We start from the raw sequence: 25878 nt of genomic DNA on the forward strand, positions 1-25878 counted from the left end.
TGAGTTTTACCTAGACTTAGTATAGTTCCAAAGAGGCTCCTGGCTGGGAGTGTTCTCCTAAAAGTGGCACCGTCACTAAGGGGCAGAGATAAAAAAATCACTGATGGCTGATCCTCTGGTTAGAACTGTCTTGCCACCCCTGGTCTGAGTCTGAGGGCTAGAGGTACACTTGCTGACACCCTTCCTTTAATGACAAAACATTATGCTGGAAATGTTGTGGTCATATAAGCTGTACGTCACCTATACATCATCAAGACTATCTTGGTGAGCAATATGTGACAATACCAAAAGCATCAAACAGTTGTCAGATACGTTTGATCAATGCTCTGTCTGCCTGGGGATCCTTTCAAAAGGAATAATTACACACTACGAGGATAAAGATGTTAACTACTATGTGATATATTATCATCAAAATTCAACCCTGGGATACACTAATCTCCAGCAGCAAGAAATAACTTAAAAAAAAAACTCAAAAAAAACAGAGAAACCCTGTATTCTAAAAGCTAATGGGTAGAGCTCATTAAAAAAAAAAGATGATTATGAGCCCACTGATGGCTGCCTGTCATTTCCCCAGTGACACCCGAGTCCTCCTTGTAATCTACAGGCTGGACCAAGCATAATTTCACAATCACTACGTTCCAGAGTATAGTAGAGTCACAAAATGGGAGGACTTGTCCTGGGCCTGGGGGGCATCATTACATTCAGGAGGCTGAGATCTGAGGATGGAGGTTCCAAACAAGCCCAGGTAGGAATGTCTGGGAGAGTCTTATCTCTAATTAACTACCAAAGTGAAGCTGTGGCTCCACTGGTAGAGGGCTAGCCTTCATTCAAAAAGCTTAGAGAGTGATGGACTCATGCCTGTAATCCTAGCTACTCAGTAGCATGAGATCTGAGGATCACAGTTCAAAGCTAGCCTGGGCAAGAAAGTCCCTCAGACTCTTACCTCCAAGTAAAACCAAAAAAGGCAGAAGTGGAGCTTTGGCTTAAGCACTAGAGTGTGCTAGCCTTAAGCAAAAACACCCTGGCTCTGAGTTCAAGCCCCAGGACTGGCACACATACACAAAAGCTCAGATATGTGCCCAGGTCCTGAGTTTCAAGCCCCAGGACTGGCGCGCGCGCGCGCGAACACACACACACACACACACACACACACACACACACACACACACACACACATACACACACACACACACACACACGGATAGTTTGCATGCACTGAAAATCATTAAGACAATGGAGGTATAAATATAGATAATGTAATGTTAAAGGTCAATTTAGTAGGAATGAGATAAAAATATAAATTTATGGACATATAGATCTATAACTGCATATGTATCTATTTCTCTATATAGTTCATATATAGAGAAATATAACGTGGCCATCACTTAGAATATAGTCATGCTAAAGTAGAAAGATAGCTTAAAATAATTCTAACAACTGCTGCATGTTTGGGCCCCTTCATTGTTGCTGGTTCTGGCATCTCCCCTGGGTGTTTTTTCCTCATATCACTCGGTACTGTAAGGCTGCCCTAAGCCTGTGCTTGGGGAAGGATCAAAACGGGCTGAGTAAGAGCAAGGACCATGGCTCCACTGTATGTACTGTGCACAAGTACTCCTGGGCTGGAAGACAGCTTTAAAAACAGCTATGGAATTAGAAATAGTCCTCTGAATATATTCTGTGGTAGAAACAGAAACTGGAGGTAACTTGATAATATATATTATGACCTTGAAAATGTACATCCTCCTTAGTCCCTTGAAAATGTACATCCTCCTTAGTCCTAAGACACCACTCCTAAGTATTCATCCTAAAAGAACAATTATGGGTCTTACGGCAGAGAATTCATCAAACCATATTGTTATTAATGTGAAAATTCACATCTAAAAACACTTACCATTAATTCTATCATATCTATACAATGTCATTTATATAACAGTAGCATATCAAATAGTTAACAACTAAAAAGACATTTCTTCCTACATGTATAGGTTGATCTCACTTTTATAAAACACATAGACCCACACAGGCATACACAGTATTCCCCGAGTGTCTCAGGATCAGTGCTTGTGTTGTTTTACTTAATACAGCCCAAAGTACAGAATAATGATGCTGGCAATTCAGATATGCTGAAGAGAAGGTGTAAAGTGCTTCTTTAAAAGTGAGAAGGTAATTGTACACTGAGATTGCTAAGATCTATGGTAAGAATGAGTGTTCTACTTAGGGAATTGTGAAAAAGGAAAAAGAAATTGGTGGTAGTTTTGCTGTTTTACTTTCAAGTGCAAAAAAGTACAGTTACAGTGTATACTTGCTTAGTTAAGTTGGAAAAGACATTAAATTTGTGCATGTACAGGAAAAGACAATATATACGTTTAGGGACCACCTATAGTTTCAGGCAGTTGGGGGTCTTATAACACATTACCACCTTTGAATAAGGGAGGACTCCTGTGCATATGTACACACATGTATATTGTACACCATTTATCAGACAGATACACACAAGATAACCTACACTAGTTAATACTAAAATTTCTTTTATTTGCATTTGGAAATTTTGATGTTATGAATAGGATAAAAGAGCAGCCCTAAAGCCCTAGATCAGGCACCTTGGTAATTCAGCAGTCTGTTCTTGCCATCCTTTTCTGAGCAGAAAGACAGTGTCCCTAGATAGACAGCTAAAGCTGCAAATGGAGACAGGAGGGAGGGAACTCTTCCTCAGAGCTGGGTGCCACAGGCTATTCTGGAGAGGAGCTATATTTCCCTCTGTCCCTCGAAATGCTAATAGTGTTCTTGTGAGGGAGAACAAAAAGGGAAGAAGTGCTCAATCATTGATGAGTATTGGAGAACCCCTCGAAGGAAGACTCCTGCCTAGTTCTGATTTACCCTGTGTCCCACTTCCTAGAATACAGAAGAATGACAACCACAACACAGAAAAACATGAATCCCTTATCCTGGCTTCCATCCAAAAGGCTGAGATAAGTGTACATCAAGAACATGGTCTTAGGGTTGGGAATATGGCTTAGTGGTAAAGTGCTTGTCTAGTGTGCATGAAGCCCTGGTTTCAGTTCCTCATAAATAGAAGAAGCCAGAAGTGGTGCTGTGGCTCAAGCCACTAGCCTTGAGCAAAAGAAGCTCAGAGACAGTGCCTCTGCCCTGAGTTCAAGCCCCAGGACTGGTTAAAAAAAAAAAAATAACATGGTCTTCAGTGGCTCTGGATGATTTGTTCAGTTCATGCTTACTTTAACTTTGAGAAAATGTATATAAGAATCATGATTATTCATATGTTCACGTGACCATTAAAATATGCACAAAATATGCATGCATTTACATGTTTTAGTCTATGCTTGTGCTTCCTTATTTTCTGTTAGTATTCTATCATGCGTGATTTCTGTCTGTCCTGTGGCCTTCATAGTTAACAATTTGGGATATCTGCTTCTATTTCTAACTATCCTGTAGTAAATTTAAGCCCTAGGTTGATTATGATCCTTTTACAGTTTTTCAACCTGTTGCTGTACAGAGAGAACACAAAGTTAAATGTCTTAGCTGTGTCTCTGTTTACGTCCCATGAATTACTTCCCTTTCATAGAGCTCCAGAACTGAATTACTGGGTTGGAGGGTTAATTACCTCTGTGGATGCTCCCTGCAACGCCTCAGACAAGAAGAGCTGGGCTTATTTACAAGAGGTAGTGGTTGATTCCATAAGGAATGTGGCAGGCTCAGCTCTGAGGGAAAGTTCTTTCCCTCCTGTCTCTCTTTAGCAGCTCTGGCTGTCTATCTGGGGACATTGTGTTGTCTTTCTGCTCAGGAAAGGATGGCAGAACAAGCTGCTGAATTACCAACGTCCCTGATCTAGGGCTTTAGTGCTGCTCTTTTTTCCTATTCATAACGACAATTTTTTTTTTTTTTGGTCGGTCATGGGGCTTGAACTCTGGGCTTGGGCACTGTCCCTCGGCTCTTCAGCTCAAGGCGAGAGCTCTACTGCTTGAGCCACAGTGCCACTTCCGGTTTTCTACTGGTTTATTGGAGATAAGAGTCTCACAGACTTTCCTGCCCAGGCTGGCTTTGAACCGTGATCCTCAGATCTCAGCCTCCTGAATAGCTAGGGTTAGAGCCACTGGCGCCTGGCCATAGCGGCCATTTTTTATTACTGAAACTTTCCAAATGCAGATATAAGGCATTTAAATATTAGTGTATATTATGGTATTTAGTGTCTCATTTGTACTCCTGTACACACACACACACACACACACACACACACACACACACACACACACACACACACACACACACACACACACACACACACACACACACACACACACACACACACACACACACACACACACACACACACACATATTTTTTTGCCAGTCCTGGGGCTTGAACTCAGGGCCTGGGTACTGTTTCTGAGCTTCTTTTTGGTCAAGGCTGGCATTCTACCACTTGAGCCACAGCGCCACTTCTGGCTTTTTCTGTTTATGTGGTACTAAGAAATTGAACCCAGGGCTTCGTGCATGCTAGGGAAGCACTCTACCACTGAGCCACAAGCCCAGCCTAATATGTTTTAATCCTTGCAATATTTACTTAACCATCTGAGTAAGAATCTTTTTTATCCCCATTTTCAGATGAGAAAGTCAAGGCATAGAGAGGTCAGGACTATGAATGGAAGCTTCCTGAAGGCAAGGACTGTGCTTCTTCACTGCTGGATCCCTGAACCCAGAAGTGATGGGCACATATTGAGCATATTTGCTATAGAGGCATCGCTGGTCCAGGGTCACACAGGTGATAAAGAATGGAGCCAGCAATCAGACCCAGAGTCCCCCTTCTCTGGCTTCAGGCGTAGTCATTGTCTCCCTCTGCTTGGCAGAGAATGCCCTGTTCCTAGTTGTGTGCTACTCACAGCAGCTCATCATGCTATGTAGCTGTGCCAGCAAAGGTGTAATTATGCTGAAGGAGGTACTTGGTGTCTGTGCCTGGGTGTTACACATTAGAAACCTGAAGAAGAGATTACTGCTGGCAGTGCTATCAGGTCACTACATTGAAAGGCATAGTTTCCTTTCTTTTTCCCAAATTTAAGTTTTTTTTTTTAAAATTTTATTTTGGGGGTGGAGTGGGGAGAGTCAGAATGTATGCATTTTAGCTTAAATTTAGTATATTACCTAGCCTCTAATACTTAAAACAGTCTAATCATTTGTACTGTCATTTTTTTTTGGTATTTTTATCTACTACAAAGATAAAACTACCTTTGGACTCCCTAACAGGACATATATTGTCATTACTAGATTTATCTGGTCTGTGAAGTTAATGTGGATTGTCATATGGACTCATTAAGTCTGTGCTAGGACCCAGACTGACTCTTGAGACAGCAGATGAATGAAGGTTTATACTTCCTAAGATCTTAGAGCTACATTAGCTGTGAAAAGCCGAATTTAAGCCAGATTCAGTAGCTCCTGTCTATAATCCTATCTACTCAAGAGGCTAATATCTGAACATCACAAGTCAAAGCCAGCCAAGGCAGACAAATCTATGAAAACTTTTATCTCCAATTAGCCAGCAAAACCTGGAAGTACAGATGTAGCTCAAGTGGTAGAGTGCCAGCCTTGAGCAAAAAAAAGCTAAGTGAGAGCACTAAGCACTGAGTTCAAGTTCCAGTACCACCAGTACATTTAAAAATCCTGTTTCAGGGGCTGGGAAGGTGGCTCAGTGGAAGAGTGCTTGCTTTGCATGCATGAGGCCCTGGGTTCGATTCCTCAGCACCACCTAAGCAGAAAAAGCCAGAAGTGGCACTATAGCTCAAGTGGTAGAGCGCTAGCCTTGAGCTGAAGAGCTGAGGGACAGCGCCCAGGCCCAGAGTTTAGGCCCCATGACTGACCAAAAAAAAAATCCTGTTTCAATGCTGTATCTTTGCTCCTTCTGGCAAAGGGAAGGAGCATGTGGGCTCTGGAGACAGAGCTGAGACATCACTTCCAGCTTTCTAGCTGCATGGCCATGTGGACCCTGGCTTCCCAAAGCCCCTTCATGGTGGACACAGCAGCCTTCTAAAAGGCTTTGCTGGGGGTCTCAGGAGTGGCTCCATGGGAGTGAGAGATCTTACACAAAGCTGTTTCTACAGAGAGGGACACTGGGTTTTGACACTTAGATTTTTGGCAAAATATGATAAGATATGGCAAGTTCTCTTTCTAAGGAAGGGCATATTTAACTCAAAAAGAGATAGGTTTGTATACTTGGCCTGCCAGCTCTGGTTTCTTGGGGAAGACACACAGTAGCAACCCTAGGGTCATTTAACAGGGCCTGGGTCCTTTGTACAACTCACAGTCCACGTTCCACTTGATGCTCCGGGGAGGAAGCTTCAGGGTTTCGTTGATTTTCTCCAGGACAGTCTGCAGTTTTTGCTTCTGAGCAATCTCCGACTGGGTGACCTCAGCAACATTTAGCTTCTCACTCTCAAGTTTCTCTGGGGTATCAAGAAGAAAGAGAGTAGCTGTTACCTTGGGTCAAAGACAATTCTAATTCATGTACTTCACTCATTCATTCCTGTACATTCATACCCTCAGTCACCAAAGGAGTATCTGTCCCTCACGATCTCCCTACAGATACCAAAAATCCTATAGAAAATGGTGGTAGTTGCATAAAACCTACACACATCTTCCTAATAATGATAATCACTTCTAGATTGCTTATAATGCCTAACAGAATGTAATATGCAGTGTTCCATGTTTTATGTTGTAATATTTAGGGAATAATAGGAAAGAAGTCTATATATGTCAGAACAATGCATTTTTCTCCCTGAATCTTTCAATCTGCAATTGGTTGAATCTGGAGATGTATAACCCATGGATACTGAAGGCTGACTGTGTTGGACAACCAGTATGGGTCAGTAACTACTTGTCTACTGGTGGCACTAGTAGCTTCAGTATTGGGAAAGTGTGCATGCGTGCGTGTGCGTGTGCGTGTGCGTGTGTGTGTGTGTGTGTGTTGGTACTGGGGTTTGAATTCGCCTTCTTTTGCTTTTTTTTTTTTTTTTTTGCTCAAGACTGGCACTCTACTACTTGAGCCACACCTCTACTTCAACCCTTTTGCTAATTAGAGATAAGAGTCTCAAGGACTGTTTTGCCCTGGTTGGCTTCAAACTGTGATCCTCAAATCTCAGCTCTCTGAGTAGTTAGGATTATAGGCATGAGCCCCTGGTACGTGACTGTGAAAACTTCATGTGTGTGTGCCAGTCCTGGTGCTTGAACTCAGGAGTTGGGCACTGCTGTCCCTGAGCTTCTTTGACTCAGGCTAGCACTTGAACCACTGCTCTACTTTTGGCTTTTTTGGTAGTTTAGTGGAGATAAGAGTCTCACAGACTTTCCTGCCAAGGCTGGATTCATATTGCAGTTCTCAGACCTCAGTCTTCTGAGTAGCCAGGATTCTAGGCATGATCCCCAGGACCACAGGGCATTTAACTTGTCATACTTGAATTCTTTTATTCTGGGCTTTTCCTCTTTCTTCATTCTGCTTTTTCCAAAGACATCTTTGTGCCTCAGCTGGGCAGCCTTCCCAGTGTTTCTCTGGCAGAGTCAACTAGCCAGACACTGTTCAAGAAATTGTGTTCATTCCTCTTTAATGTGCCACACCCAATCATGTTTACCTGACTTAAGCATCTTTTTTTCCTTTTAAATTCATCTGGATGCTAACTTATTTGATGCATCATCTTACATTAATTCGAACTTTTCACATTTTGATATTCCTAAAATCAGTTGTTTTAAATCTGATTGCATGCTAATGTGTCTACTGGAAGTAGAAGATAGGTTATATCTGCCTCCACTGGGTAAACTTGACCAGAGTTCTTCCCTTCTGTTCTCAAGCCTATAATAGCATCCTCAAAAAATAGAAAAATTCTAAGCAAGAAAGCATTGGGTAATAGTTCAATGGAAAGTGATTTTTTTCTTTCTTTCTAAGTGTGTGCTACAAAAATCAGGGGTATAGCTATAAAAGTCAGTGGTATGCTACAAAACATTGTCTAATCATTTTACTTATCTCAGTGGACTTGTTGGTAGAAAATATGTTGCCTGTTTCTGGATTTACCTAAGCCATTCAGTACCACTCATTCAGGATTGAGAGAACTGGTACACTGAAATGTGTTTTAAAATTTCTTCTTCATACTTTGAAGGGCTACTGTACCAATGGATTAACCTTTTACATCAGTGCCTCCCTACAGTGCTTATTTATTTTAGGAGACTATAGCTCACAGAAGTCAAATGCCCTATGAGTAATTCTTTAAAGATGAGGCTGAGTTTGTTGGGGAATTTCTCAAGGTTCTGTGGATTTATGAGTCCTTTTCAGCACCTTGGTAGGGTTAGCTCTGGTGATTCTCAGCTATGATGACTTGAAATATATCTCTTCAGTGCATCAAGCTATCCTTCAAGTTTGAAGTTCAGAAGAAATGAGACTTATTTAACAGTGATAGATCTAAAAGTCTTCCTTTGAATAGTAAACACTGAAGGGAATTTGTGTGCTTATTTCCATTGTCAGGCTGAATTCTTATTTTGGATCCTCTTCTCCAGAACAAAAGCCAAGTTGCTTTTTTTCCTTTTCTCCCTCCAATTATTTTTGGATGATGCAGTTTTCTATATAGAAGCGTGTTCTTTTCAGCGCATATTACAACTATCAACATTGGGAAGAGCTGCCCACAATGCTAGGCTGAGAGACTTCTGAAGCCTTATTTTGGCCTGGAGGAAAAGCCTGGTACGATAGACCGCTAGGATATTGATGACTGACTTGGGAGTGGGCGGGGTGGGCCGGGAGAGAGGAGTGGCAGGAGAGCCACTTATTGGCTGACCCTGCTGGATTACATCATTGTCTATGAATTTTTATATTTATAATCTGCTGGCATTGGCTTAGCTTTCTGAGTCTGTTATCTAGGTCAACAACGTTTTCGTGTACTGTTGTTCATTTTATTCTTGTTTTTGAAAAAATGGTGGGAGATAAATATAATTTGCCTCTTTAACCCCCTTCCTGGCACAAGGCTTCTGTAATTCTTATAACTTCCTTAATGACAGAGTGATAACTTCCTTAATGATAGGGTGATAAGAACATCTTTTTGAGCTTTTTGTGTCCAAATCCCGAAAGGGTTCTGAAGTGATGAAAGCTGCCAAGGCAATGAACCATGTGACTAGAACACAGGCCCTCTCTCATCCTGAAACTCTTAACTCATAGACAGGAAGAGGAGCTAGAGGTTGAGTTAATCACCAATGGCACCTAGGTAACCAAGACTTCATTAAAATGAAAATAAAAATCATTTCTTTCAGCTTTTTGTGCTTTGGCCTATTTTTGCAGAACTCTTCTTAAGAATTCTGTGAGTCACCTTTCACCAGCACCAAGAGGAATCAGAATGGAAGAAATGTCCTTATGTCAATCTTGTTCACTTTGAAATCTTTGTTGAAAGTCCAGCTTTCATCTCTCCACTGCCATCTTTATTCCTCTCACTTTTCCTTGTTCTTTTGACTGGTAGTATAGCAATTTCTTCAGAGTTGAATATAAAATAATGTTTCTGCATATAGACAAGTTGTGTTTAATCTTAATGACTCATTTTTGTTGAATAAAGGCATAATTTTAGTCTAAGAAAACAAAACACAAAACAAACTTTAACCAAAGAGTTTCAGAGAACTTCTGTGTTGGTGAACACATGCAGATGCTGGAGGGTGATTCACCCAGAAAGGGTCTGGTGGCTCTGGGCCATTCTTCCAGACCTTGCCCTCTACATCTATTCCATCTGCCATTCCCAAGTTGTATCCTTGATAATATACTGGTAACCTCAAGTGCCTTCCTCAGTTTTATGGGCCATTCTAGAAAATTATTAAATCAAAGAAATGGGTCAGAGGTGTAGGAAGCCCAGACTTCTGCCTGCCATCCCAAGGGGATTTAGTCTTGAGGGAATGAGCCCTTAACCTGACTGGGAGGGGCCTGCACTACCACAGAAGGTAGTATTAGAATTGAAGTGTAGGATACTCAAATGTCTGTACAAAAGTAGAAAATTATTCGGTGTAGGAAAAAAAAAAACCAAAAAACCCTCTGTATATTTGGTGTCAGAAGTGTGATAAGCATAGAGAAATTCGGTTTCCTTGCTTAGATTTTCACCTTTTTTTCCTTAAAAACAGCACTAATTGTTTTTCTGTTCTACTAGTATTTTTAACAAGTTGATGAAACTAAAATTGTAATGCATTCTTTCTAAAACTATTTTCCCTTTGGTTTTTAGCATCTGGCATTGCTTATTTAGGAAAAAAACCCACTTCTATGGCTTTGCTCTATTTCTTCTGCAATACAATGATTTCTGAGAATGTAATTTTGAATTTTTTCCATTTTTGTCATTTTGTTTCAATTTTTGTTGCTAGATATTTTATGTTAGTCACTGGTATTGAATGAATTGGTAGAGAAAATATATCTCAAAGTAATCTTTATTTACACACACAAGTGCACACAGGAGGTCTTTCTTTTGAAGGCAATGAAATTTTAGGTAGGGTGCCAGTGGCTCACACCTGTAATCCTAGCTATTCCAGAGGCTGTGATCTGAGGATGGTGGTTTGAAGCCAGCCTGGGCAGAAAAGTCCATGAGACTCTCTTCTCCAATTAACCCACCAAAAAGCCAGAAGCAGAACTGTGGCGTAAGTGATGAGTGCTAGCCTTGAGCAAGAAAAGCTCAGGGGTAGTAGGCAGGCCCTGAGTTCAAGCCCCAGGACTTGTACCAAAAAAAATTATTTTTTCCCTAATACTTATAGCACCTGTAGTCTGTATCTATAGTTTATTTTTATTTATTTTTTTGGTCATGGGGCTTGAATTCTGGGCCTGGGCACTGTCCCTTAGCTCTTCAGCTCAAGGCAAGCGCTCTATCACTTGAGCCACAGGGCCACTTCCAGTTTTCTGGTGGTTTATTGGGGATAAAAGTCTCATGGACTTTCCTGCCTGGACTGGCTTTGAACTGCGATCCTCAGATCTCAGCCTCCTGAGTAGCTAGAATTATAGGTGTGAGCCACTGGTGCCCAGCATATCTATAATTTATTGGTTCTGTTGACAATCTTCATGGTTGCAAGTGCTCATGTTTTTGGTATTTCTCAATTGAAGTTCATTTTTCTCAGAATTTTATCTGTGGAAGTTATTTGTTGCTTAGGTTTAGAATTAATTTGTCTTTATTTAACTGTGAAAATATCTTGCCCATGTAATTGTAACGCCTCTGTACAGTAATGAGTACATTTCTTATGAAGCATTGTAGTCTCCTCATTTGTTTCCCCTTCCCATCCTCCCCCCCAATTCATTTTTCTTTAAAGAAGGAAGTATGTTTCCTTTTATTTCAGATTAATAGTAACCAGGGACAACTTTTAACTAAATTTTTGCCTTTGAATACAGACTTCAATAAGGAATTACCAGAGATGAACTTTATTTTTTTCCCCTTATGTATATTTAAGGTGGAGAAAGACATCCACCCTTATTGTTTCTGTGTGGGAAAAGGTTTCCTAGTTTACTGCTACAAGTATTGTCCTTCAAAGACTGGTTTCTGATTCAGTCTTTTTTCCCACCCAGATTCTACTAGACTTGTTTCCTGACCCTGAATGAGTAATCCCTGAAACCTGAGGTCATAAGCCATTAGGAATGAGCACGTATCCAACTGGATTTACATTTCCTTGTTATTTTTGGATCAGAAGACTTTTCCTTCCCTTTCATACTTGCGTAGCTATACCAAAACAAACAAACAAAAAACAACCCCCCCTAAACCACCACTACCAACTATATTTTTAAAGGCTCATCCAGATTTTGTAAGCATGGAACCAGAGGCAAGGGTTAAGTGATAGAGTGTCAGCCATGAGAGGAAAAATCTGAGCTAGAGAGGAAGGCCTTGAATTCAAACCTAGTTTTGTTTTTTTTTGAAGTTTTGTAAGTGTGCTGTACCATGAAGACCAGTCACCCATAATGCTGGAAACATAAATCTATTTTTATAACTAGAAACTTTAAAGCACTCATAGTGATAACTTGTTTATGACTTTTTCCTAATTTGTCTTTGATATTCCACAATTTTTGATATCTTCACAGTTAGGTTTTAACTGTCTTTATTGTATTTAGCAGTTTCCTTTTCCTCCTGCTTTAATTGGGATGGTTATTGAATGTATTGAGTATTATATCTATTCAGGTTTTTTCTTCATGTACTCAAACACTTTTTATGATTGATAATTTTCACAGCTTGAAGTTTCTCCATGCTTATACATTAAGTTCATTCCCCTCCATTGCAGCCCTAAGTCCCTTAGACCTCTTCCACAGGAGCAATTCATTACTACAGATATTCTGTACATTCCCACACAAGCATCAGAAGTGTCTCTGAATACACAGTATCACAACATATGCATGGTTCTGTACCATGCCTTTTAATTTAGTGGGACATGTTAAAACCTATCATCTATGGCAATACTGTGGTTTGAATTCAGAGCCTCATGCTTGCCAGCCAAGTGCTCTATGGCTGAGCCAGGCCTTTATGTTTGTGCTATTATTATTTTCTTGAGATAGGGTATTGCTTCCTGCCCATGTGTGCACTTGGATCATGATCCTCCTATTTTAAGGCTTCCTGTCCTGGATGGGATGACAGGTGCATGCAATCTTATTCAGACTCATTCTATGGAGGTGGAGTCTTATGAACTGTTCTGCTGTGGCTGGCCTAGCACAGCAATTCTCCTAATCTCAGCCTCCCACTGAGGACAGCAGGTGCACATCACTGTGTCCAGCATACGCTGAGGTATCTGGCAAACTTGTGCTCCAGCTGTCCTTGAGTCACAACCCTCCCTTTCTCAGCCTCCTACGTAGCTAGGATTACAGACATAAGTCACTGGCACCCAGACTATTTACTAACAAAATGAGGAATAAGAAGCTTTCATCTTACTTTTGGGTTTTTCAGAACAGAGATAATGCTTCTTCTGGTTGAAAATCAGAAGTATGTGTCATCTTCTGCCATGACCAGAATAGCAGGAAGACTAAGAGCAGCACTGTCATGGATTCACCATCCAGTATGGTAGCTACTAGCTACATCTGGCTATTGAGAACTTGAAATGTGGCCAGTGAGATGGAGGAAATGGAGATTTCATTTTAATTCTTTTTAGTATCTGCACGTGGCTGATAGTTCTTACACTGGGCAGCTCAGCCATAGAGGTTTTATAGATTATCTTTCTGATTTTACAGAATGTTCAGAGCTGCATGCTAGCAGTGGTGCTAGAACTGGAATTTGGATCTCCTGTCTTTCTCTTCATTCCTCTCTCAATTATAGCACAGCAGCTATGGCAGCCTAAGTGCTTTTGGGCATGGGAAGAAATCCTTCAAATCCTGTGTGACTGAGCTCTTCAAAATGCTGCCCTTTCTGGAGAACATGGAGACACCCCACTCAACATCCCCCATGTGGACTCTGGCTACCTCACTAGGACCTCTTAAAGCTTTTCTCCCTTTCAATCCTATCCTCACATTCAACACCATTCTCACCTCACAGGGAGAGTTTCCTTCCTTGCCTCTAGGCAGCCCTCCTGTGCTCCTAGGATCCTGTCCCACAGTACCACTTCTGACCATGACACTTTGCTCAGAAGCCATCAGAGGTTCACTGACCAACTAGCACAGCCTAAGGCTCTTTGTCTTTAATTAAGGTAGCTGTTGGGCTGGGAAGGTGGCTCAGTGGTAGAGCGCTTGCCTTGCATGCCTGAGGCCCTGGGTTCGATTCCTCAGTACCACATAAGCAAAAAGAAAAAAGCCGGAAGTGGCGCTGTGGCTCAAGTGGCAGAGCGCCAGCCTTGAGCTGAAGAGCTGAGGGACAGCGCCCAGGCCCAGAGTTCAGGCCCCACAACCGGACCCCAAAAAAAATAATTAAGGTAGCTGCATCTTCTTCATTTTCAACAAACATTTTCATTTTAAATGGTTTTTAGACATATAGAAAAAGACAGCACAAAAGTTATGTTACCCTGAACTCAGTCTTCCCCTTCCAACAACACACTTGTCACCCCTGAACTCAGTCTTCCCCTTCCAACAACACACTTGTCACCCAAGTATTAACCCCATGATCCATTTGATTCTTACTAGTTTTTCCCCAATGTCCCTTTTGGGTTCTTGGAAACTGTCCAGGATGCCACACCTACTCCTCATAACTCCTTAGGATTCTTTGTTCTGTGACAGTTTTCAGACTTTCCTTGTTGCTTGTGACAGTTTTAAGGATCATTGAGTTATACCGGTGTTTTCCTCAGGAGTAGACTAGGGTTATAGGTGAGGAGAGTTAGGCCACAGAAGTAAAGTGCCCTTCCCTCACACCCTTCCCTACCCCAATCAGTGAAAGCCGGTCACTAAATTCAATTAATCAAGAGGGTCCCTGTTTACATAATTTAGAATGCTTTTTGTAATGCTTCCATTAATTTTTTTAGTTGTTGGTTTACACAAATTTAGGCTTAAGTATATTGATTCATTTTAGACATTGAGTTATAATCTAATATTACTATATAACCCAATATTGTTATTCATTATCTTCCTTCCTTATCCTTTTCCCCTCACTAACATCAGCTCTGCACATTGAGAGCTGTTTCAGGTTGGTCTTGAACAATTTCAACATGCAGTCCCCATATATAGGTATTTATGTTCTTATCTATATATCCTGCTCTAGTCCTATAATGATTTTTTTCCCTCTTTGCACCTTGGTGGTGCTGAAGATTAAACCTAGGGCCTTGGACATGCTAGGCAAGCACTCTACCATTGAACTATACTGTATAACAAAGCTGAATTTGGCCATTTTTGGAACAGCTGTGGTTCCTGCTATTGCAGGACAGTGTTAGAAACCAGGACCTATGTGCTGTTTTCTCTGTCATCCACATATCCCACTCAACCAATCTCCCTATGGGCACCCATTCATTTGCTCCCTGTCTCTACCACATTCCTCCTCCATCACACTTAGCAGTAATTGTCAGCAACTCTCTTGTGCTAGCTATGCTGCTTTTCTCCTTCCTCATCTCGTTGGCATTTTGCTCTTCCACAGGCTCCAATCAAAGTGCTTTCCTTTCAGAAAGCCTTTTCCAAACTCCCATTTGTTATATATCACAGCCCTCTGTATTACCAGGTGTGAGCTAGGAAGACAGTATTGATGCTATATTTATACTTTTGCATCCCTAAACTCAGCAGTTAGCATAGTTTTTGTGTGAAGTATTATTTGACTATGGAAATATCAGCATAAAATCAGTTACTCACTAAGGTATGTCATGGGACAGAAAACCAAATGCATGCACACATGAATACACATATTCACACAGTATGCCATAATTCTAGCTACTCAGGAAGTTCAGATGCAAGGATCATGGTTCAAAGCCAGCCTGGGTAAGAAAGACCATGAGATTCTCATTAGCAGTTAACCACTAAAAGGCCAGAAGTAGAACTCTGGTTCAGTGGTAGAGTGCCAGCATCCAGGCCCTGAGTTCAAGGGCCAGTGTTGGCATAAACAAAAAAAGCATCTCCTATATAAAGTTTATGCCTTATAGGTCCTTGTTGCTTGTCTAAAAATGTCTGTTTCAGTCACAGGAAGAACTCTGTAACCTTAGAGCTCTTATCTCTCAAAACAGGCGCTCTCTGTTCCCAGAGCATGCATACAGCCAAAGATAAAGATCAGTCAGATGAAAGATGCACATAGCCATTGCCAGTGAGGAATCCTCCATAAAGAACAGGCCCTGGCTCATGTTCAAGTAACTGATTAATCCCGCTGTGTGGACATTTTCCTGGAATCACTTATCTCCTGTCTCCCACATTCTGTCCATTGCCTAGGTGTTAGTGATACAAATGTAACAAGGTGCCATGGATTTGGCTGCATAACTGAGGGGTGGGGGAATGTGTCCCAGAATTGGACAAGTCTGTGGCTACTGAGGAAACTAAGGGCCTGGCCATTATCAACCACCTCAGAAGCAGGTAATCCTAGGGAAGGAAAACTCCAGGCATGGAGTGAAGAGGCACTTTCTCCTTGTTCTGGTGTTGAGCAGCTCTTGCTCTGAGGCACAGAAAGGGCTGAAGCTCATTCTGTGAGAGGCTGGGGTGGACATCACAAAGACACAAGCCAGGGGGCCATTATCTGATGCCCATGACAAGATGAACAGCTCAAGGAGGTGACCCATGTTAGGAAGAGCAGCCCCTACAGCAGAGGCTGCTGTCCCTCTGTTCTTCTGGATGATGCTGGTGCCCTTCCCATTGCCCCCTACACCCTTGTGTTCACCTGCAGATAGCTCCTGGCTCATTGACAGTCCCACCTCCAGCCCCAGGCTCTCAGCTGCTCTCCTTTGCCATCACAGGATTACAACCTGGAGGTTTGTACTTCCTATACAGGTAACACTCAACCCCAGAATAAATATCCTTGTTTTCTATCCTGAGAAGGGTGATTTTAAGGCTTCCTGTTAGCTAGTTTATCTGTGCGTCCTAAGATTGCCTTCCATAAACATTCCTCTACCAAGTTCTTAGCAGTTGCTTTTGGAAAAACCTATACAAAGGCCCGTGGCCAGGGTAACTGGGGAGATGCAGAATACAGAGACAGCAGTGGAGCCACAGTGTTAGGCAGCCAGGAAAGACTAGGGAGTAGCTGTTACCGGAGAACCGACCAGCAATACCTGGGGGCATGGAGATGGGTGTTTTCCAGACACTGCTGCAGAGAAAGGGAGAAAGCCTCTGTGCAATGCCTATGTGCATCTGATCGTATAAAATAATACTTATGGAAATGAACTGCAGGTAATGAAAACCAGAGGTTTTCTTCTCTGCTGCTGTTTTTGTTTTCTTTTCCTTTCGTCTTGGTTGTTCATTTATCTATCTTTGGGAGGGTAAGGGAAGCACAGAAATGGAGGGACAAAGGGTGAACAAATGCAGCAGTGATACTCACTAGACACTATGTTAAAAATGAACTGTACAACGTGTGGGTGGGAATGGGAGGGAAAAACTGGGAGAAAGGTAGGGAAGGGGTGACATTATCCAAAAAGAAATGCACTCATTACCTGACAGGTAACTGTAACCCTTCTGTATATCACTTTTATAATAACAATTTTATTTTTTTAAAGGAGCCTCTGGCTACACAAAGATGAGCCAGGGCTGATGCTGCTGTCCACAGGGCTCCTGACTAGAGCACACAGTCAGTCCTTTTCAAGTGGAGTCTGCCCATCATCTGAATGAGACATGCTTATTCTGGACTTCACCATCACAATGCACACCCCACCTCTGTGCCTACGTCCAGGTTCTACATCTTTGATCCATGATGTCATCAACACAGCTCCTGGACTATGTGAGGCCCCTGGGCCAGTCTCATCACCTTCTAATGCTGATGATCCACTATTAATTCTCAAATGCCATCCCTTCTATTCTCCATACCCAACCAACTCGTTAAGAAGGATGTACAGGCCCAGCATCATAGAATCTCAATTTCAGGATAACATCATGACTTATTCATCTGAATATTACAAGGTGAGAGACCTGTACTTTAGTACAGATGTCTGATCATTTATTATGCCATCATCAAGTTAAAACACTCATTAATACGCCATATATTTAAAATGCCCTACTCTAAAAAATCCCTCAGGGCTCCTTGGGAAGGTGGTTGATTCCAGGACAAAAGTAAGGAAAATATCAGATGAACCTAGAATGAAAGTAAAGTACAAAGATAACTAAGATAAACAACAAGGGAAATGTTAAGAGAAATAACATGTATGCATAAGTTTCCATAAGTCAACCTGGGATAGCTCTCAGTGACTAAAGATGGAAGTATATGAACAACAATAACAAAAATGAATGATAGCATTAGATCATAACCCAAAGTATAATTAAGTGACCAAGTAAGTTAGTAAGAGTGACAAGTAAACGAGAGTGATAACTCTTGCTTATTCCTTCTACACTTATTAACAGGAACACTCACCATTAGACCACCACAATAACTGCAACGCACACATATACACACCACCACCACCACCACCACCATCACCAGATAGGACACTAAATTCAGCAGAGGTTTAAGAAGAAATGTTTGCATGGACTGGGCACTGGTGGCTCACGCCTGTAATCCTAGCTGAGATCTGAGGATCATGGTTCAAAGCCAGCCCAGGCAGGAAAGTCTGTGAGACTCTTATCTCCAATAAACCACTCGAAAACTGGAAGTGGCGCTGTGGCTCAAGCAATAGAGAACTTGCCAGAGTTCAAGCCCCATGACTGACCAAAAAAAAAAAAAAAATGTTTGCATGGTCTTAAAGTGTCTTCTCCCAAATTATATACAAAGATAAAAAGAGTAAAGTGATCTCTGCTGTTTTTTTTTATTATAATCATGTAATATCACATACCTTATTACCTGTGGTAAGTTATAGATCATCATCAGATACTGCCAGGTAGTATGTACTAAGAAGGATATATTATTTCATTGGGATTCCTTCCCATAATGTATAATGTTAATGCAATTGTGACAAAATGGACACATCCAAATTGAGCACTGTTCTGCCAAATAACTGACCAGTACTCCCCAAAAGTGCCAGTGTTGAGCTGCACATTTGTGGCTCACACCTGCAATCCTAACTACTCAGGAGGCTGTGAACTGGAGATCATGGCAAAACCACCCTGGGCAGAAAGTACATAAGACTCTTATCTCCAATTAACTCTCCCCCTACCCCCACCAAGGCCAGAAGTAAATCTTTGGCTCAAGTGATAGAGCACTAGCCTTGAACAAAAAAGCTCCAGGACAGCACTCAGGACCTGAGCTCAAGCTCCAGGCCCAGCACAAAAGGAAAGTGCCAGTGTCGTGAAAGACATGGACTGGAGAAACTGTTATAGATTGAAGGGTAGAAGGGGATTCGATAACTAATTCAATATGGGAATGTGGACTAGATCCTAGGATCCAAAGGGGACATCACATTAGCAACTATTAATGTTAAGCACTGTTCTAAAGTTACATAGTTTTGATACTGACTGGTAGGATGGTTGGGTATGAGGGGAACCTGGGTGAAGAACATATGGAAGTTCTTTGCCCAACCTCTGTAACTCTAAGCCTAAAATTAGTTCAGAGTCAAAAGGCTTTTTAAAATGTCCTACTTATTCATTTAAGTGTTATGAGAACTAGTGAAATATAAAGATCTCCTATCAAGGAAGAGACAGTAAAACACAGATAAAAGGATTTTGGATTAAGGAAAATGAGAAGTTTTCCCCCTAAAGTAGCCATAGTGGGGCCAGAGAATAGAGGTTAGAGTTAATCCTACCTAGGACACAAAGTACTTGGCTAATAGGAGCTTCACATACTAACTAAAAAGTGAGCTGGATTGGAAGTACCATGTAAGGGAATGCAGTTGTCAGGACTTGAGATTAACAGAGTGGCAAGAATAAAGGTCAAGGAGCGATCCAAAATAGTTCCCAAGTTTCTTATTTAAGAAACTGATTTTGAGTGGTGAAAATATTCACCAAAATGGAAGACAGAATAGATTTGGTATGGAGGAGGAAGAGGAAAGAAGCAGGTCAGTTTGGGGGAGGGAGGTGGCTGGGGGATGTCCAGGTCATGTTTGGAAGGCAGTTAAACTTAACAGTTTTAAGGAGAGTGCTGTTCTGGAGATTAGAGACCCATGGATGCTTATGACAGAAATGATGGTTGAAATAGACGGACTGGTCACCCAATAAGTAGGTATGAAAGAAGAAGTCAGGATGAAGATCGAGAAACCCTAACCATGGCAGAGGAAGAAAGGAGGAGGAAGACAAAGAAGCAAGTGTCAGCAGGTAGACAAGAACCAGGAGAGCACAGAGACCACCTGGCTGTGATGAGATGTTCCGTCGCATGCTAGCAGAAGAGGAGGAAGTCTGAACTGACACTGATGATCTTGACAGGAGCTGCCCAGCTGTATGGTGGAAGGCACCAGCTGTATGGAAGGCACTAGCTAGCTCTGTGAAGGCAGGCACAATGAATGCCAAATGCTCTTTTGAGAAATTGGGCGAGAAAGAAGGAAGATAGGAATATGGCCAGAGAGGAACTCAAGAGCACAGGGGTCATTCAAAACTCAGATTGACCCTTTTTGTTGCAAATTGAGTCTTTCCATCTGCCTGCAGGTTCTGAATGCAAAATATCCAGTTTAAGATATAGGTTTAAACCTTAAGTTTCCCAAAGCAGCATGATCCTGTAGTGAATCACTCTTTCAATATGAAACACTGAAATCTGAAATAACCTAATCTGATCAGATGTGGTGCCTGACTTGCGAATGCACAGATGTGACACTGGGCTGTTTTGTAACCTTTCCTGGAGGCAAGATTACTCCATGATCAAGTTCCATTACTTCATGGCCATGTTCCACCATTTCAAGACAGCTTCAGAGCCTGGTTAGAAACTGCTGGAGGGGCTAACAGCTGCAGACACTAGAAGAGATTCTCAGTGAGGCTCATGGCTTCTCCCTATCTACATGGGCCAAAAGCCTTTTCATTTCCTTTCTGCATTCAGCTGGAGTTTACAGCCTTTAAATATTAATACTCATTAATATTGATGTTTGAGTACCAAATCAGTTTAGCTTCCTAGAAATGACTAAATTTTGTATTAGCCATTCATTCATTTAATATACATTGATTAAGTGCTAGGAAACCTGACAGTGCTGAAGAAGCCTGGAAAATAAATAAGACATGGCTCTCAATTTTAACAAGGCCCCGTGTACTGACAGCTACAGATAACAATCCTGTTTAAGACAGACTTGTTTATGTAAGTCTTGCATATAAAACAATCATGTGCATAGACATATACACATTTATTCAGGTCATATAGGCCTTATCCAAAATGCTTGGGACCAGGAGTGTTTCAGGTATTTTTCAGATTTTAGCTTATGTGTATATATATATAGAGAGAGATCTTAGGCATGAGACTCAAGTCTAAGGACAGAATTCATTTATGGTTCATATACTTTTGTGTATGTGTATGTATGTATCAGTACTGTGCCTTGAATTTAATTTTTTTTCATCGAGGCTGGTGCTCTGCCACTTCAACCATAACTCCACTTCTGACTTTTTTGGTGGTTAATTGGAGATAGGATTACCAGCATGAGCCACCAGTACCTGGCTGGTTCATATACATTTATGGCAGTATTTTGACAATATCTTGAGTGCATATGTCTTGACTGAAACTCACTAGGTTTCAGGTTTTCAAATTAAGGATGTTTGACATGTGTATGTTATATAAATGTATGTTATTTATATATATATGTCTAAACATATAATTATGTATAGACATATATAATATGTATTATGTATGTGTACACATACATGTCTATTCATGTAGCTATATGGGGAGGAATAAATGTAGAAGAGGACAGACTCTTCTGTATGTGACTATTGTACAGGGTATAAAAGGGAGGCATAGGAGATTCAAAGAATAAGTAGTAATGGCAGCCAAAGTAGAAGGAGGAAAAATGGCCTTGGGGACAGAAGGAAGAGCCAAGTATCAGGGTATAAATATACAAGCCCAATATGATAAAGTAGTGATGGTGGATATAAAAATAGTGAAACTAGCAATGACAAAATTCCTGTTGGGCATCAGGAATGGTTCTAAGAACTTCACGGGTAATACCACGTTGGGTGAGCTACATGTGTGAGAGTGGGAGGGCATGTCTTGAATGTGGTGCTAAGGGGTCTAGATGATGTCAGGCAGGAAAGAGCCATGGGAGTTTTAAGTGAGGACTGGCACACATTGAGATGAGAGGGAAAGATGAAGAGTTTGGGAATTTTTTCAATAGTTCAGAGAGGAGCAGGTCTGACAAATAAAAATGGCAAGGCAGATGGATCCAGGGGAGACTGTTGAGCAAGAAGCAATAAGCCTTGATGAACTCCTGTTCATGAAGGTGCCTAACAAGGCAGAAAGACACATTTTTGACAGAGTAACTAAATTCAGTCCCTGGTGCTCCCAGGTGGAGGTGATAATGTGAAGCTAAGGATTTGAGTTAGAACTAGCTGGGGAGGTTTGGGTTAGAGAGAGGGAGGGCAGGGAGGGGAAACCCACTTTCATTCGAGCTGAACTTATCCATCCACATTAAGATTGCCCGTGTATTTTCCTTTCCTTATATTTTTCACATAAAGAGATATGAAGTAAGGCAAGGTATATACTCACTTCACAGGCAATACACATATATAGAGACACAGTCCACCAAGCCCAGGGATACACATAGGTCTACAGGTCACACAGCAACACATTCATGCCACACAGGTAATATACTACAACGTAATAATATATGTACCTTTGTATAGATGGCGGGAACACACAGCCTAATAGATCCCAGAGGGACACACACATCAAAAGTTTCCTATACAAGTAAATACAACTAAAAAGGCCATGAATGCATGATTTCTGTATGGGGTGAGTGTGTTTTCCAGCTATACAGTAGAGTCTGTTAATTTACCCAGCAGATGACCCTGGACTACCAGGGAAGCTGAGGCCCATCTGGTCAGATTCATTTCATGTTTCAAAGGCTACCAGCAGTCTTCATTGCTCTGCTATCCCAGCCTACCTCCTAGCTAGGAACAAGCTATCATCCACTGCCACCCGCCATGCTCCTCTTACCAAAGAGCTTCTGCAGGACTTGTCCATCATATAAGTCTTCAGCCAGGTCTTTCACAATGATTCTTTCTCCAACCAACACATCATTAATCCAGTCAATGAGCACCTTTGGGGAAGAAGGGATAAGAGTGAGTTGTAGGGTATTTCTTAGAGACCAGCTTTTTTTTAATCCTGGACAATTAAAACATAAACTTCCGATTTCAAAAGCAGCAGTATGATCACAGGACTACTGTACAGATTGTAGATGTGAGTCGGCCCCCAGTGACTCTGCCTTTTCACAGGAGAGCCTGCAAGTGCCGGCAGTACCAATGTCCCTGCTATCTCTCATGCCCTGGTCATTTCCTCCTGAAGGTAAATAGCACTGTGGGTGGGCATCTTGTTCAGGAAGAGTATGGGCTCTGGCTTTATGTAAATAGGTTGAAATCTCAGTTCCACCCGCTCCCTTTATGTCCAACTGTCATATTTAGGTGTGCATGTGGGCTTGTGTTACTCTAATACCTAGGAATATGTCTCTGCTGCTTTGTGACATATGGTATCATTTATAGACCTGTGTGTGTGTGCACCATGTCATGTAGGAACTTGTGTGTGTGTGTGCATACATGCACACACACTTCTATGGCCTATGAATCTAAGGCAAGCTGGTCCTCTCCCCTGAGTGCCTGGCTCCCTATCTCTAAAACGGAAGATGGCAGTATCTCTCCTAGGTTAGGTGGTTGAAAGAATTACCTGTGTCAAGGACCAAAAACTCAATTAAAGGGAGATCTTATTATATAAAGCGCTGTCCCATGAGGGCACTTGGCCAGGTGGTTACTCTCATCTATATGCTCAGAAAGGAAGAAAACAACCTAGGATTACAAAGCTTCTGGGCTGCAGATAGCAGTGCTTTGTTGGTCAGTTCAGTCTAAAGCATGTGCTTCTCTCTGTACCCTTCAGGAACAGTAGTCCCCTCTCCTGTCTCAGCAACTGTCACTGGCTGATGGTATGTGCATCAGGCACTGATTGGAGATACCAAGCTGACATCCCATGTAATCAACACCCTTGAGAGCCACATATCAGCAGTTCTGTTCAGGTAAGAAGACAAACACATACTGCTGTTCTTTTTTAGCTGTTCCTTTTCATTTATCTATCAAGATATTATTTATATATAATCAAATTAACTGATTTTAAGTAAACTGATGAGTTCTGGTTACTGTACACAGGTATGTGAACACTCCTCCCTCCCTCCCCCATCCTGAAGACAATCCAGATACAGGATAGTTCTCTTGCCCTAAGAGCTGACAGTGGAGCTTGGGGAAGGGAGGCATCACTGCACATTGTTCTGTGTTAAAGGGAGGATGATGGTAATAATTGAGCACCTATGAGGTCTCAGGCATGTCCTGTAGCCAACGAACAGTAAGACCTAGTCTGTCTTAAGAGAAGCTTGTGGGGGCATATATCTAGTCAATTAAAGGATTATAATATAAAGGGTTCTATATGGGTTCTATATGGAGAATCCATGAGCTACAGGAAAGTGAAGAATGCCCCCCCAGGATGGGAACAGGCAGGAGGCAGCAGGAATGAGTAGAAGATTAGGGGTGGGCTGGGAAGGTAGCTCAGTGGTAGAGTGCTTGCCTTGCATGCATGAGGCCCTGGGTTCGATTCCTCAGCACCACATAAGCAAAAAGAAAAAAGCCGGAAATGGTGCTGTGGCTCAAGTGGTAGAGTGCTAGCCTTGAGCTGAAGAGCTGAGGGACAGTGCCCAGGCCCAGAGTTCCAGCCCCACTGGACCCCCCTCCCCCCAAAAAAAGATTAGGGGTCTGACTAGGAGTATGTATTTCAAGGTGGCCAAAGTAGCCTACATCTACAAAATCAAACCCTTCTCTGGAAGTGGGAATATATCCTGCAGAAAAAATGCTGTGTCTTTAGATAGCATCCTAGAGTTTGGAAAATAACACATTGCTGTGTGCAGGCCCAAACTTCCTCTCTTACAATCTAGGCCTGAGTATAATATGGGGCTGGCAGAGCAACGCTGAGACCTGTCCCATGCAGAGCCTACTCTGACCATGTCTCGATCTCCTGGGAAGCTGATAACCGCACAGCCCATTTTAGCATGGTTGACTAGACTAGCACAGAATTAGACCCCAGCATCCTTGCCAAAATAGGACCAGCACCCCTGGAAAGGCAGAATCTCAACCCACAGCTTCCCACCTTCTGGCACAGCAAGGTAAGGGCTGGGCCTGAGCAGTCATCTGTGGGTACAGCACAGATAGAATCAGGAAAGGGCCAGACACTCAACATCCATAGCCCAGCCCCTCCTCTACTGTAGGGCTCAGATCATAGCCTCGAATGTAAGGTAGCATGGTCCCCATATCCTTCTGAGAGTTATTTGGACTCTAGCATACGGCACAGATAGGAACGTAAGGCAGGAAAAAGACCAAAGTAACATTTATAACATCTCCTTGGGGTAGACTGCCTTCAGTCCCACATAACATAGTCCAAATCTCACGTGGCTTCTTCTATTTTTCTACCAAGCACTGGCTGCTTTGACTATGGAGACAGTAAGATTCTACTTTTAAATGGCTTCTAAGATTCCTTCTAATTTTAGTAAGTCAACATAGCAGGTTTTTGAAATAGCTACCATATTGATATCCTGTGCCTTATCCTAGGGATATGATGAAAACAAAAAAAAAATGATAAAAAAAAATCCCAAGCAGCTCACCATTTAGTGAAGGAGAAAGAAGTGAATGACAAAACCAAAGACCTGAGGCTACTGCTACACACAGAGGCTGTTGTTTAGCACTGTTGTTTAGAGGAGGCTTCCTGTAGGAAGAGACTGAGCTTTGGCTCTCCTTTGAAGAGCAGCTAGAGGCATTCTAGGTGGCCAGCCAAAGTCTAGGGGCAGTGAGTGCTGGAAATAAGCACAAGTTAGTGGTCATCAGGCAGATGATCTGAGTTTGAAGAAAGAACTACAGCAGACTCCAAATAAAACCCCCAGAAATGTGGGCTTTACTCTACAGCTGACAAGAAATGACAACCAGATTCTGAGCAGGAAAATGATCTGTATGTTTGCATTATGAATGACTTACTTGCCCTTTCTGTTACATGTATCTTGGCGAGGCTGAAGATGAAGGCATAGACCAGGGGAAAGAAGTGGGGAGACGTGAACAGTTTTGGAAGGGGCATGATGCACAGTATTTCATTTAATGTTTCTGTTTGAATTTCTTCTCTACCCATAACCATAGACAAACTGCTTGGTTTTTTTCTCACTTGGAAAATGGGAGTGATACTAATTCTTGTTTGAGTGTGCTTTTGAGGGATCTTGAGAAAAGTGGTGGAAGACTGGGAAT

The 25878-nt window shown here is 41.9% G+C and overlaps 1 protein-coding gene and 1 long non-coding RNA gene across 4 annotated transcripts in view; one reads left to right on the forward strand and one right to left on the reverse strand.

Annotated features, from left to right (window-relative positions):
• The window catches only part of LOC138811636 (uncharacterized), a 189083-nt gene that overhangs the window by 137946 nt on the left and 25259 nt on the right, over positions 1-25878 (forward strand). For both annotated transcript variants that reach the window (XR_011367461.1, XR_011367462.1), the window contains exons 3-4: positions 17064-17463; positions 23486-23621. This is a non-coding gene — a long non-coding RNA (uncharacterized lncRNA). The remainder of the gene's footprint in view (positions 1-17063; positions 17464-23485; positions 23622-25878) is intronic.
• The window catches only part of LOC138811635 (alpha-parvin), a 145924-nt gene that overhangs the window by 24188 nt on the left and 95858 nt on the right, over positions 1-25878 (reverse strand). For both annotated transcript variants that reach the window (XM_069999336.1, XM_069999337.1), the window contains exons 4-5: positions 22556-22658; positions 6308-6448 (exon numbers count right to left, since the gene is read on the reverse strand). In XM_069999336.1, the coding sequence (XP_069855437.1) occupies positions 6308-6448; positions 22556-22658 (244 nt within the window). The remainder of the gene's footprint in view (positions 1-6307; positions 6449-22555; positions 22659-25878) is intronic.

Source organism: Dipodomys merriami, unplaced genomic scaffold, assembly GCF_024711535.1.
Source record: "Dipodomys merriami isolate MVZ:Mamm:240054 unplaced genomic scaffold, mDipMer1.0.p SCAF_542, whole genome shotgun sequence".
NCBI lineage: Eukaryota > Metazoa > Chordata > Mammalia > Rodentia > Heteromyidae > Dipodomys > Dipodomys merriami.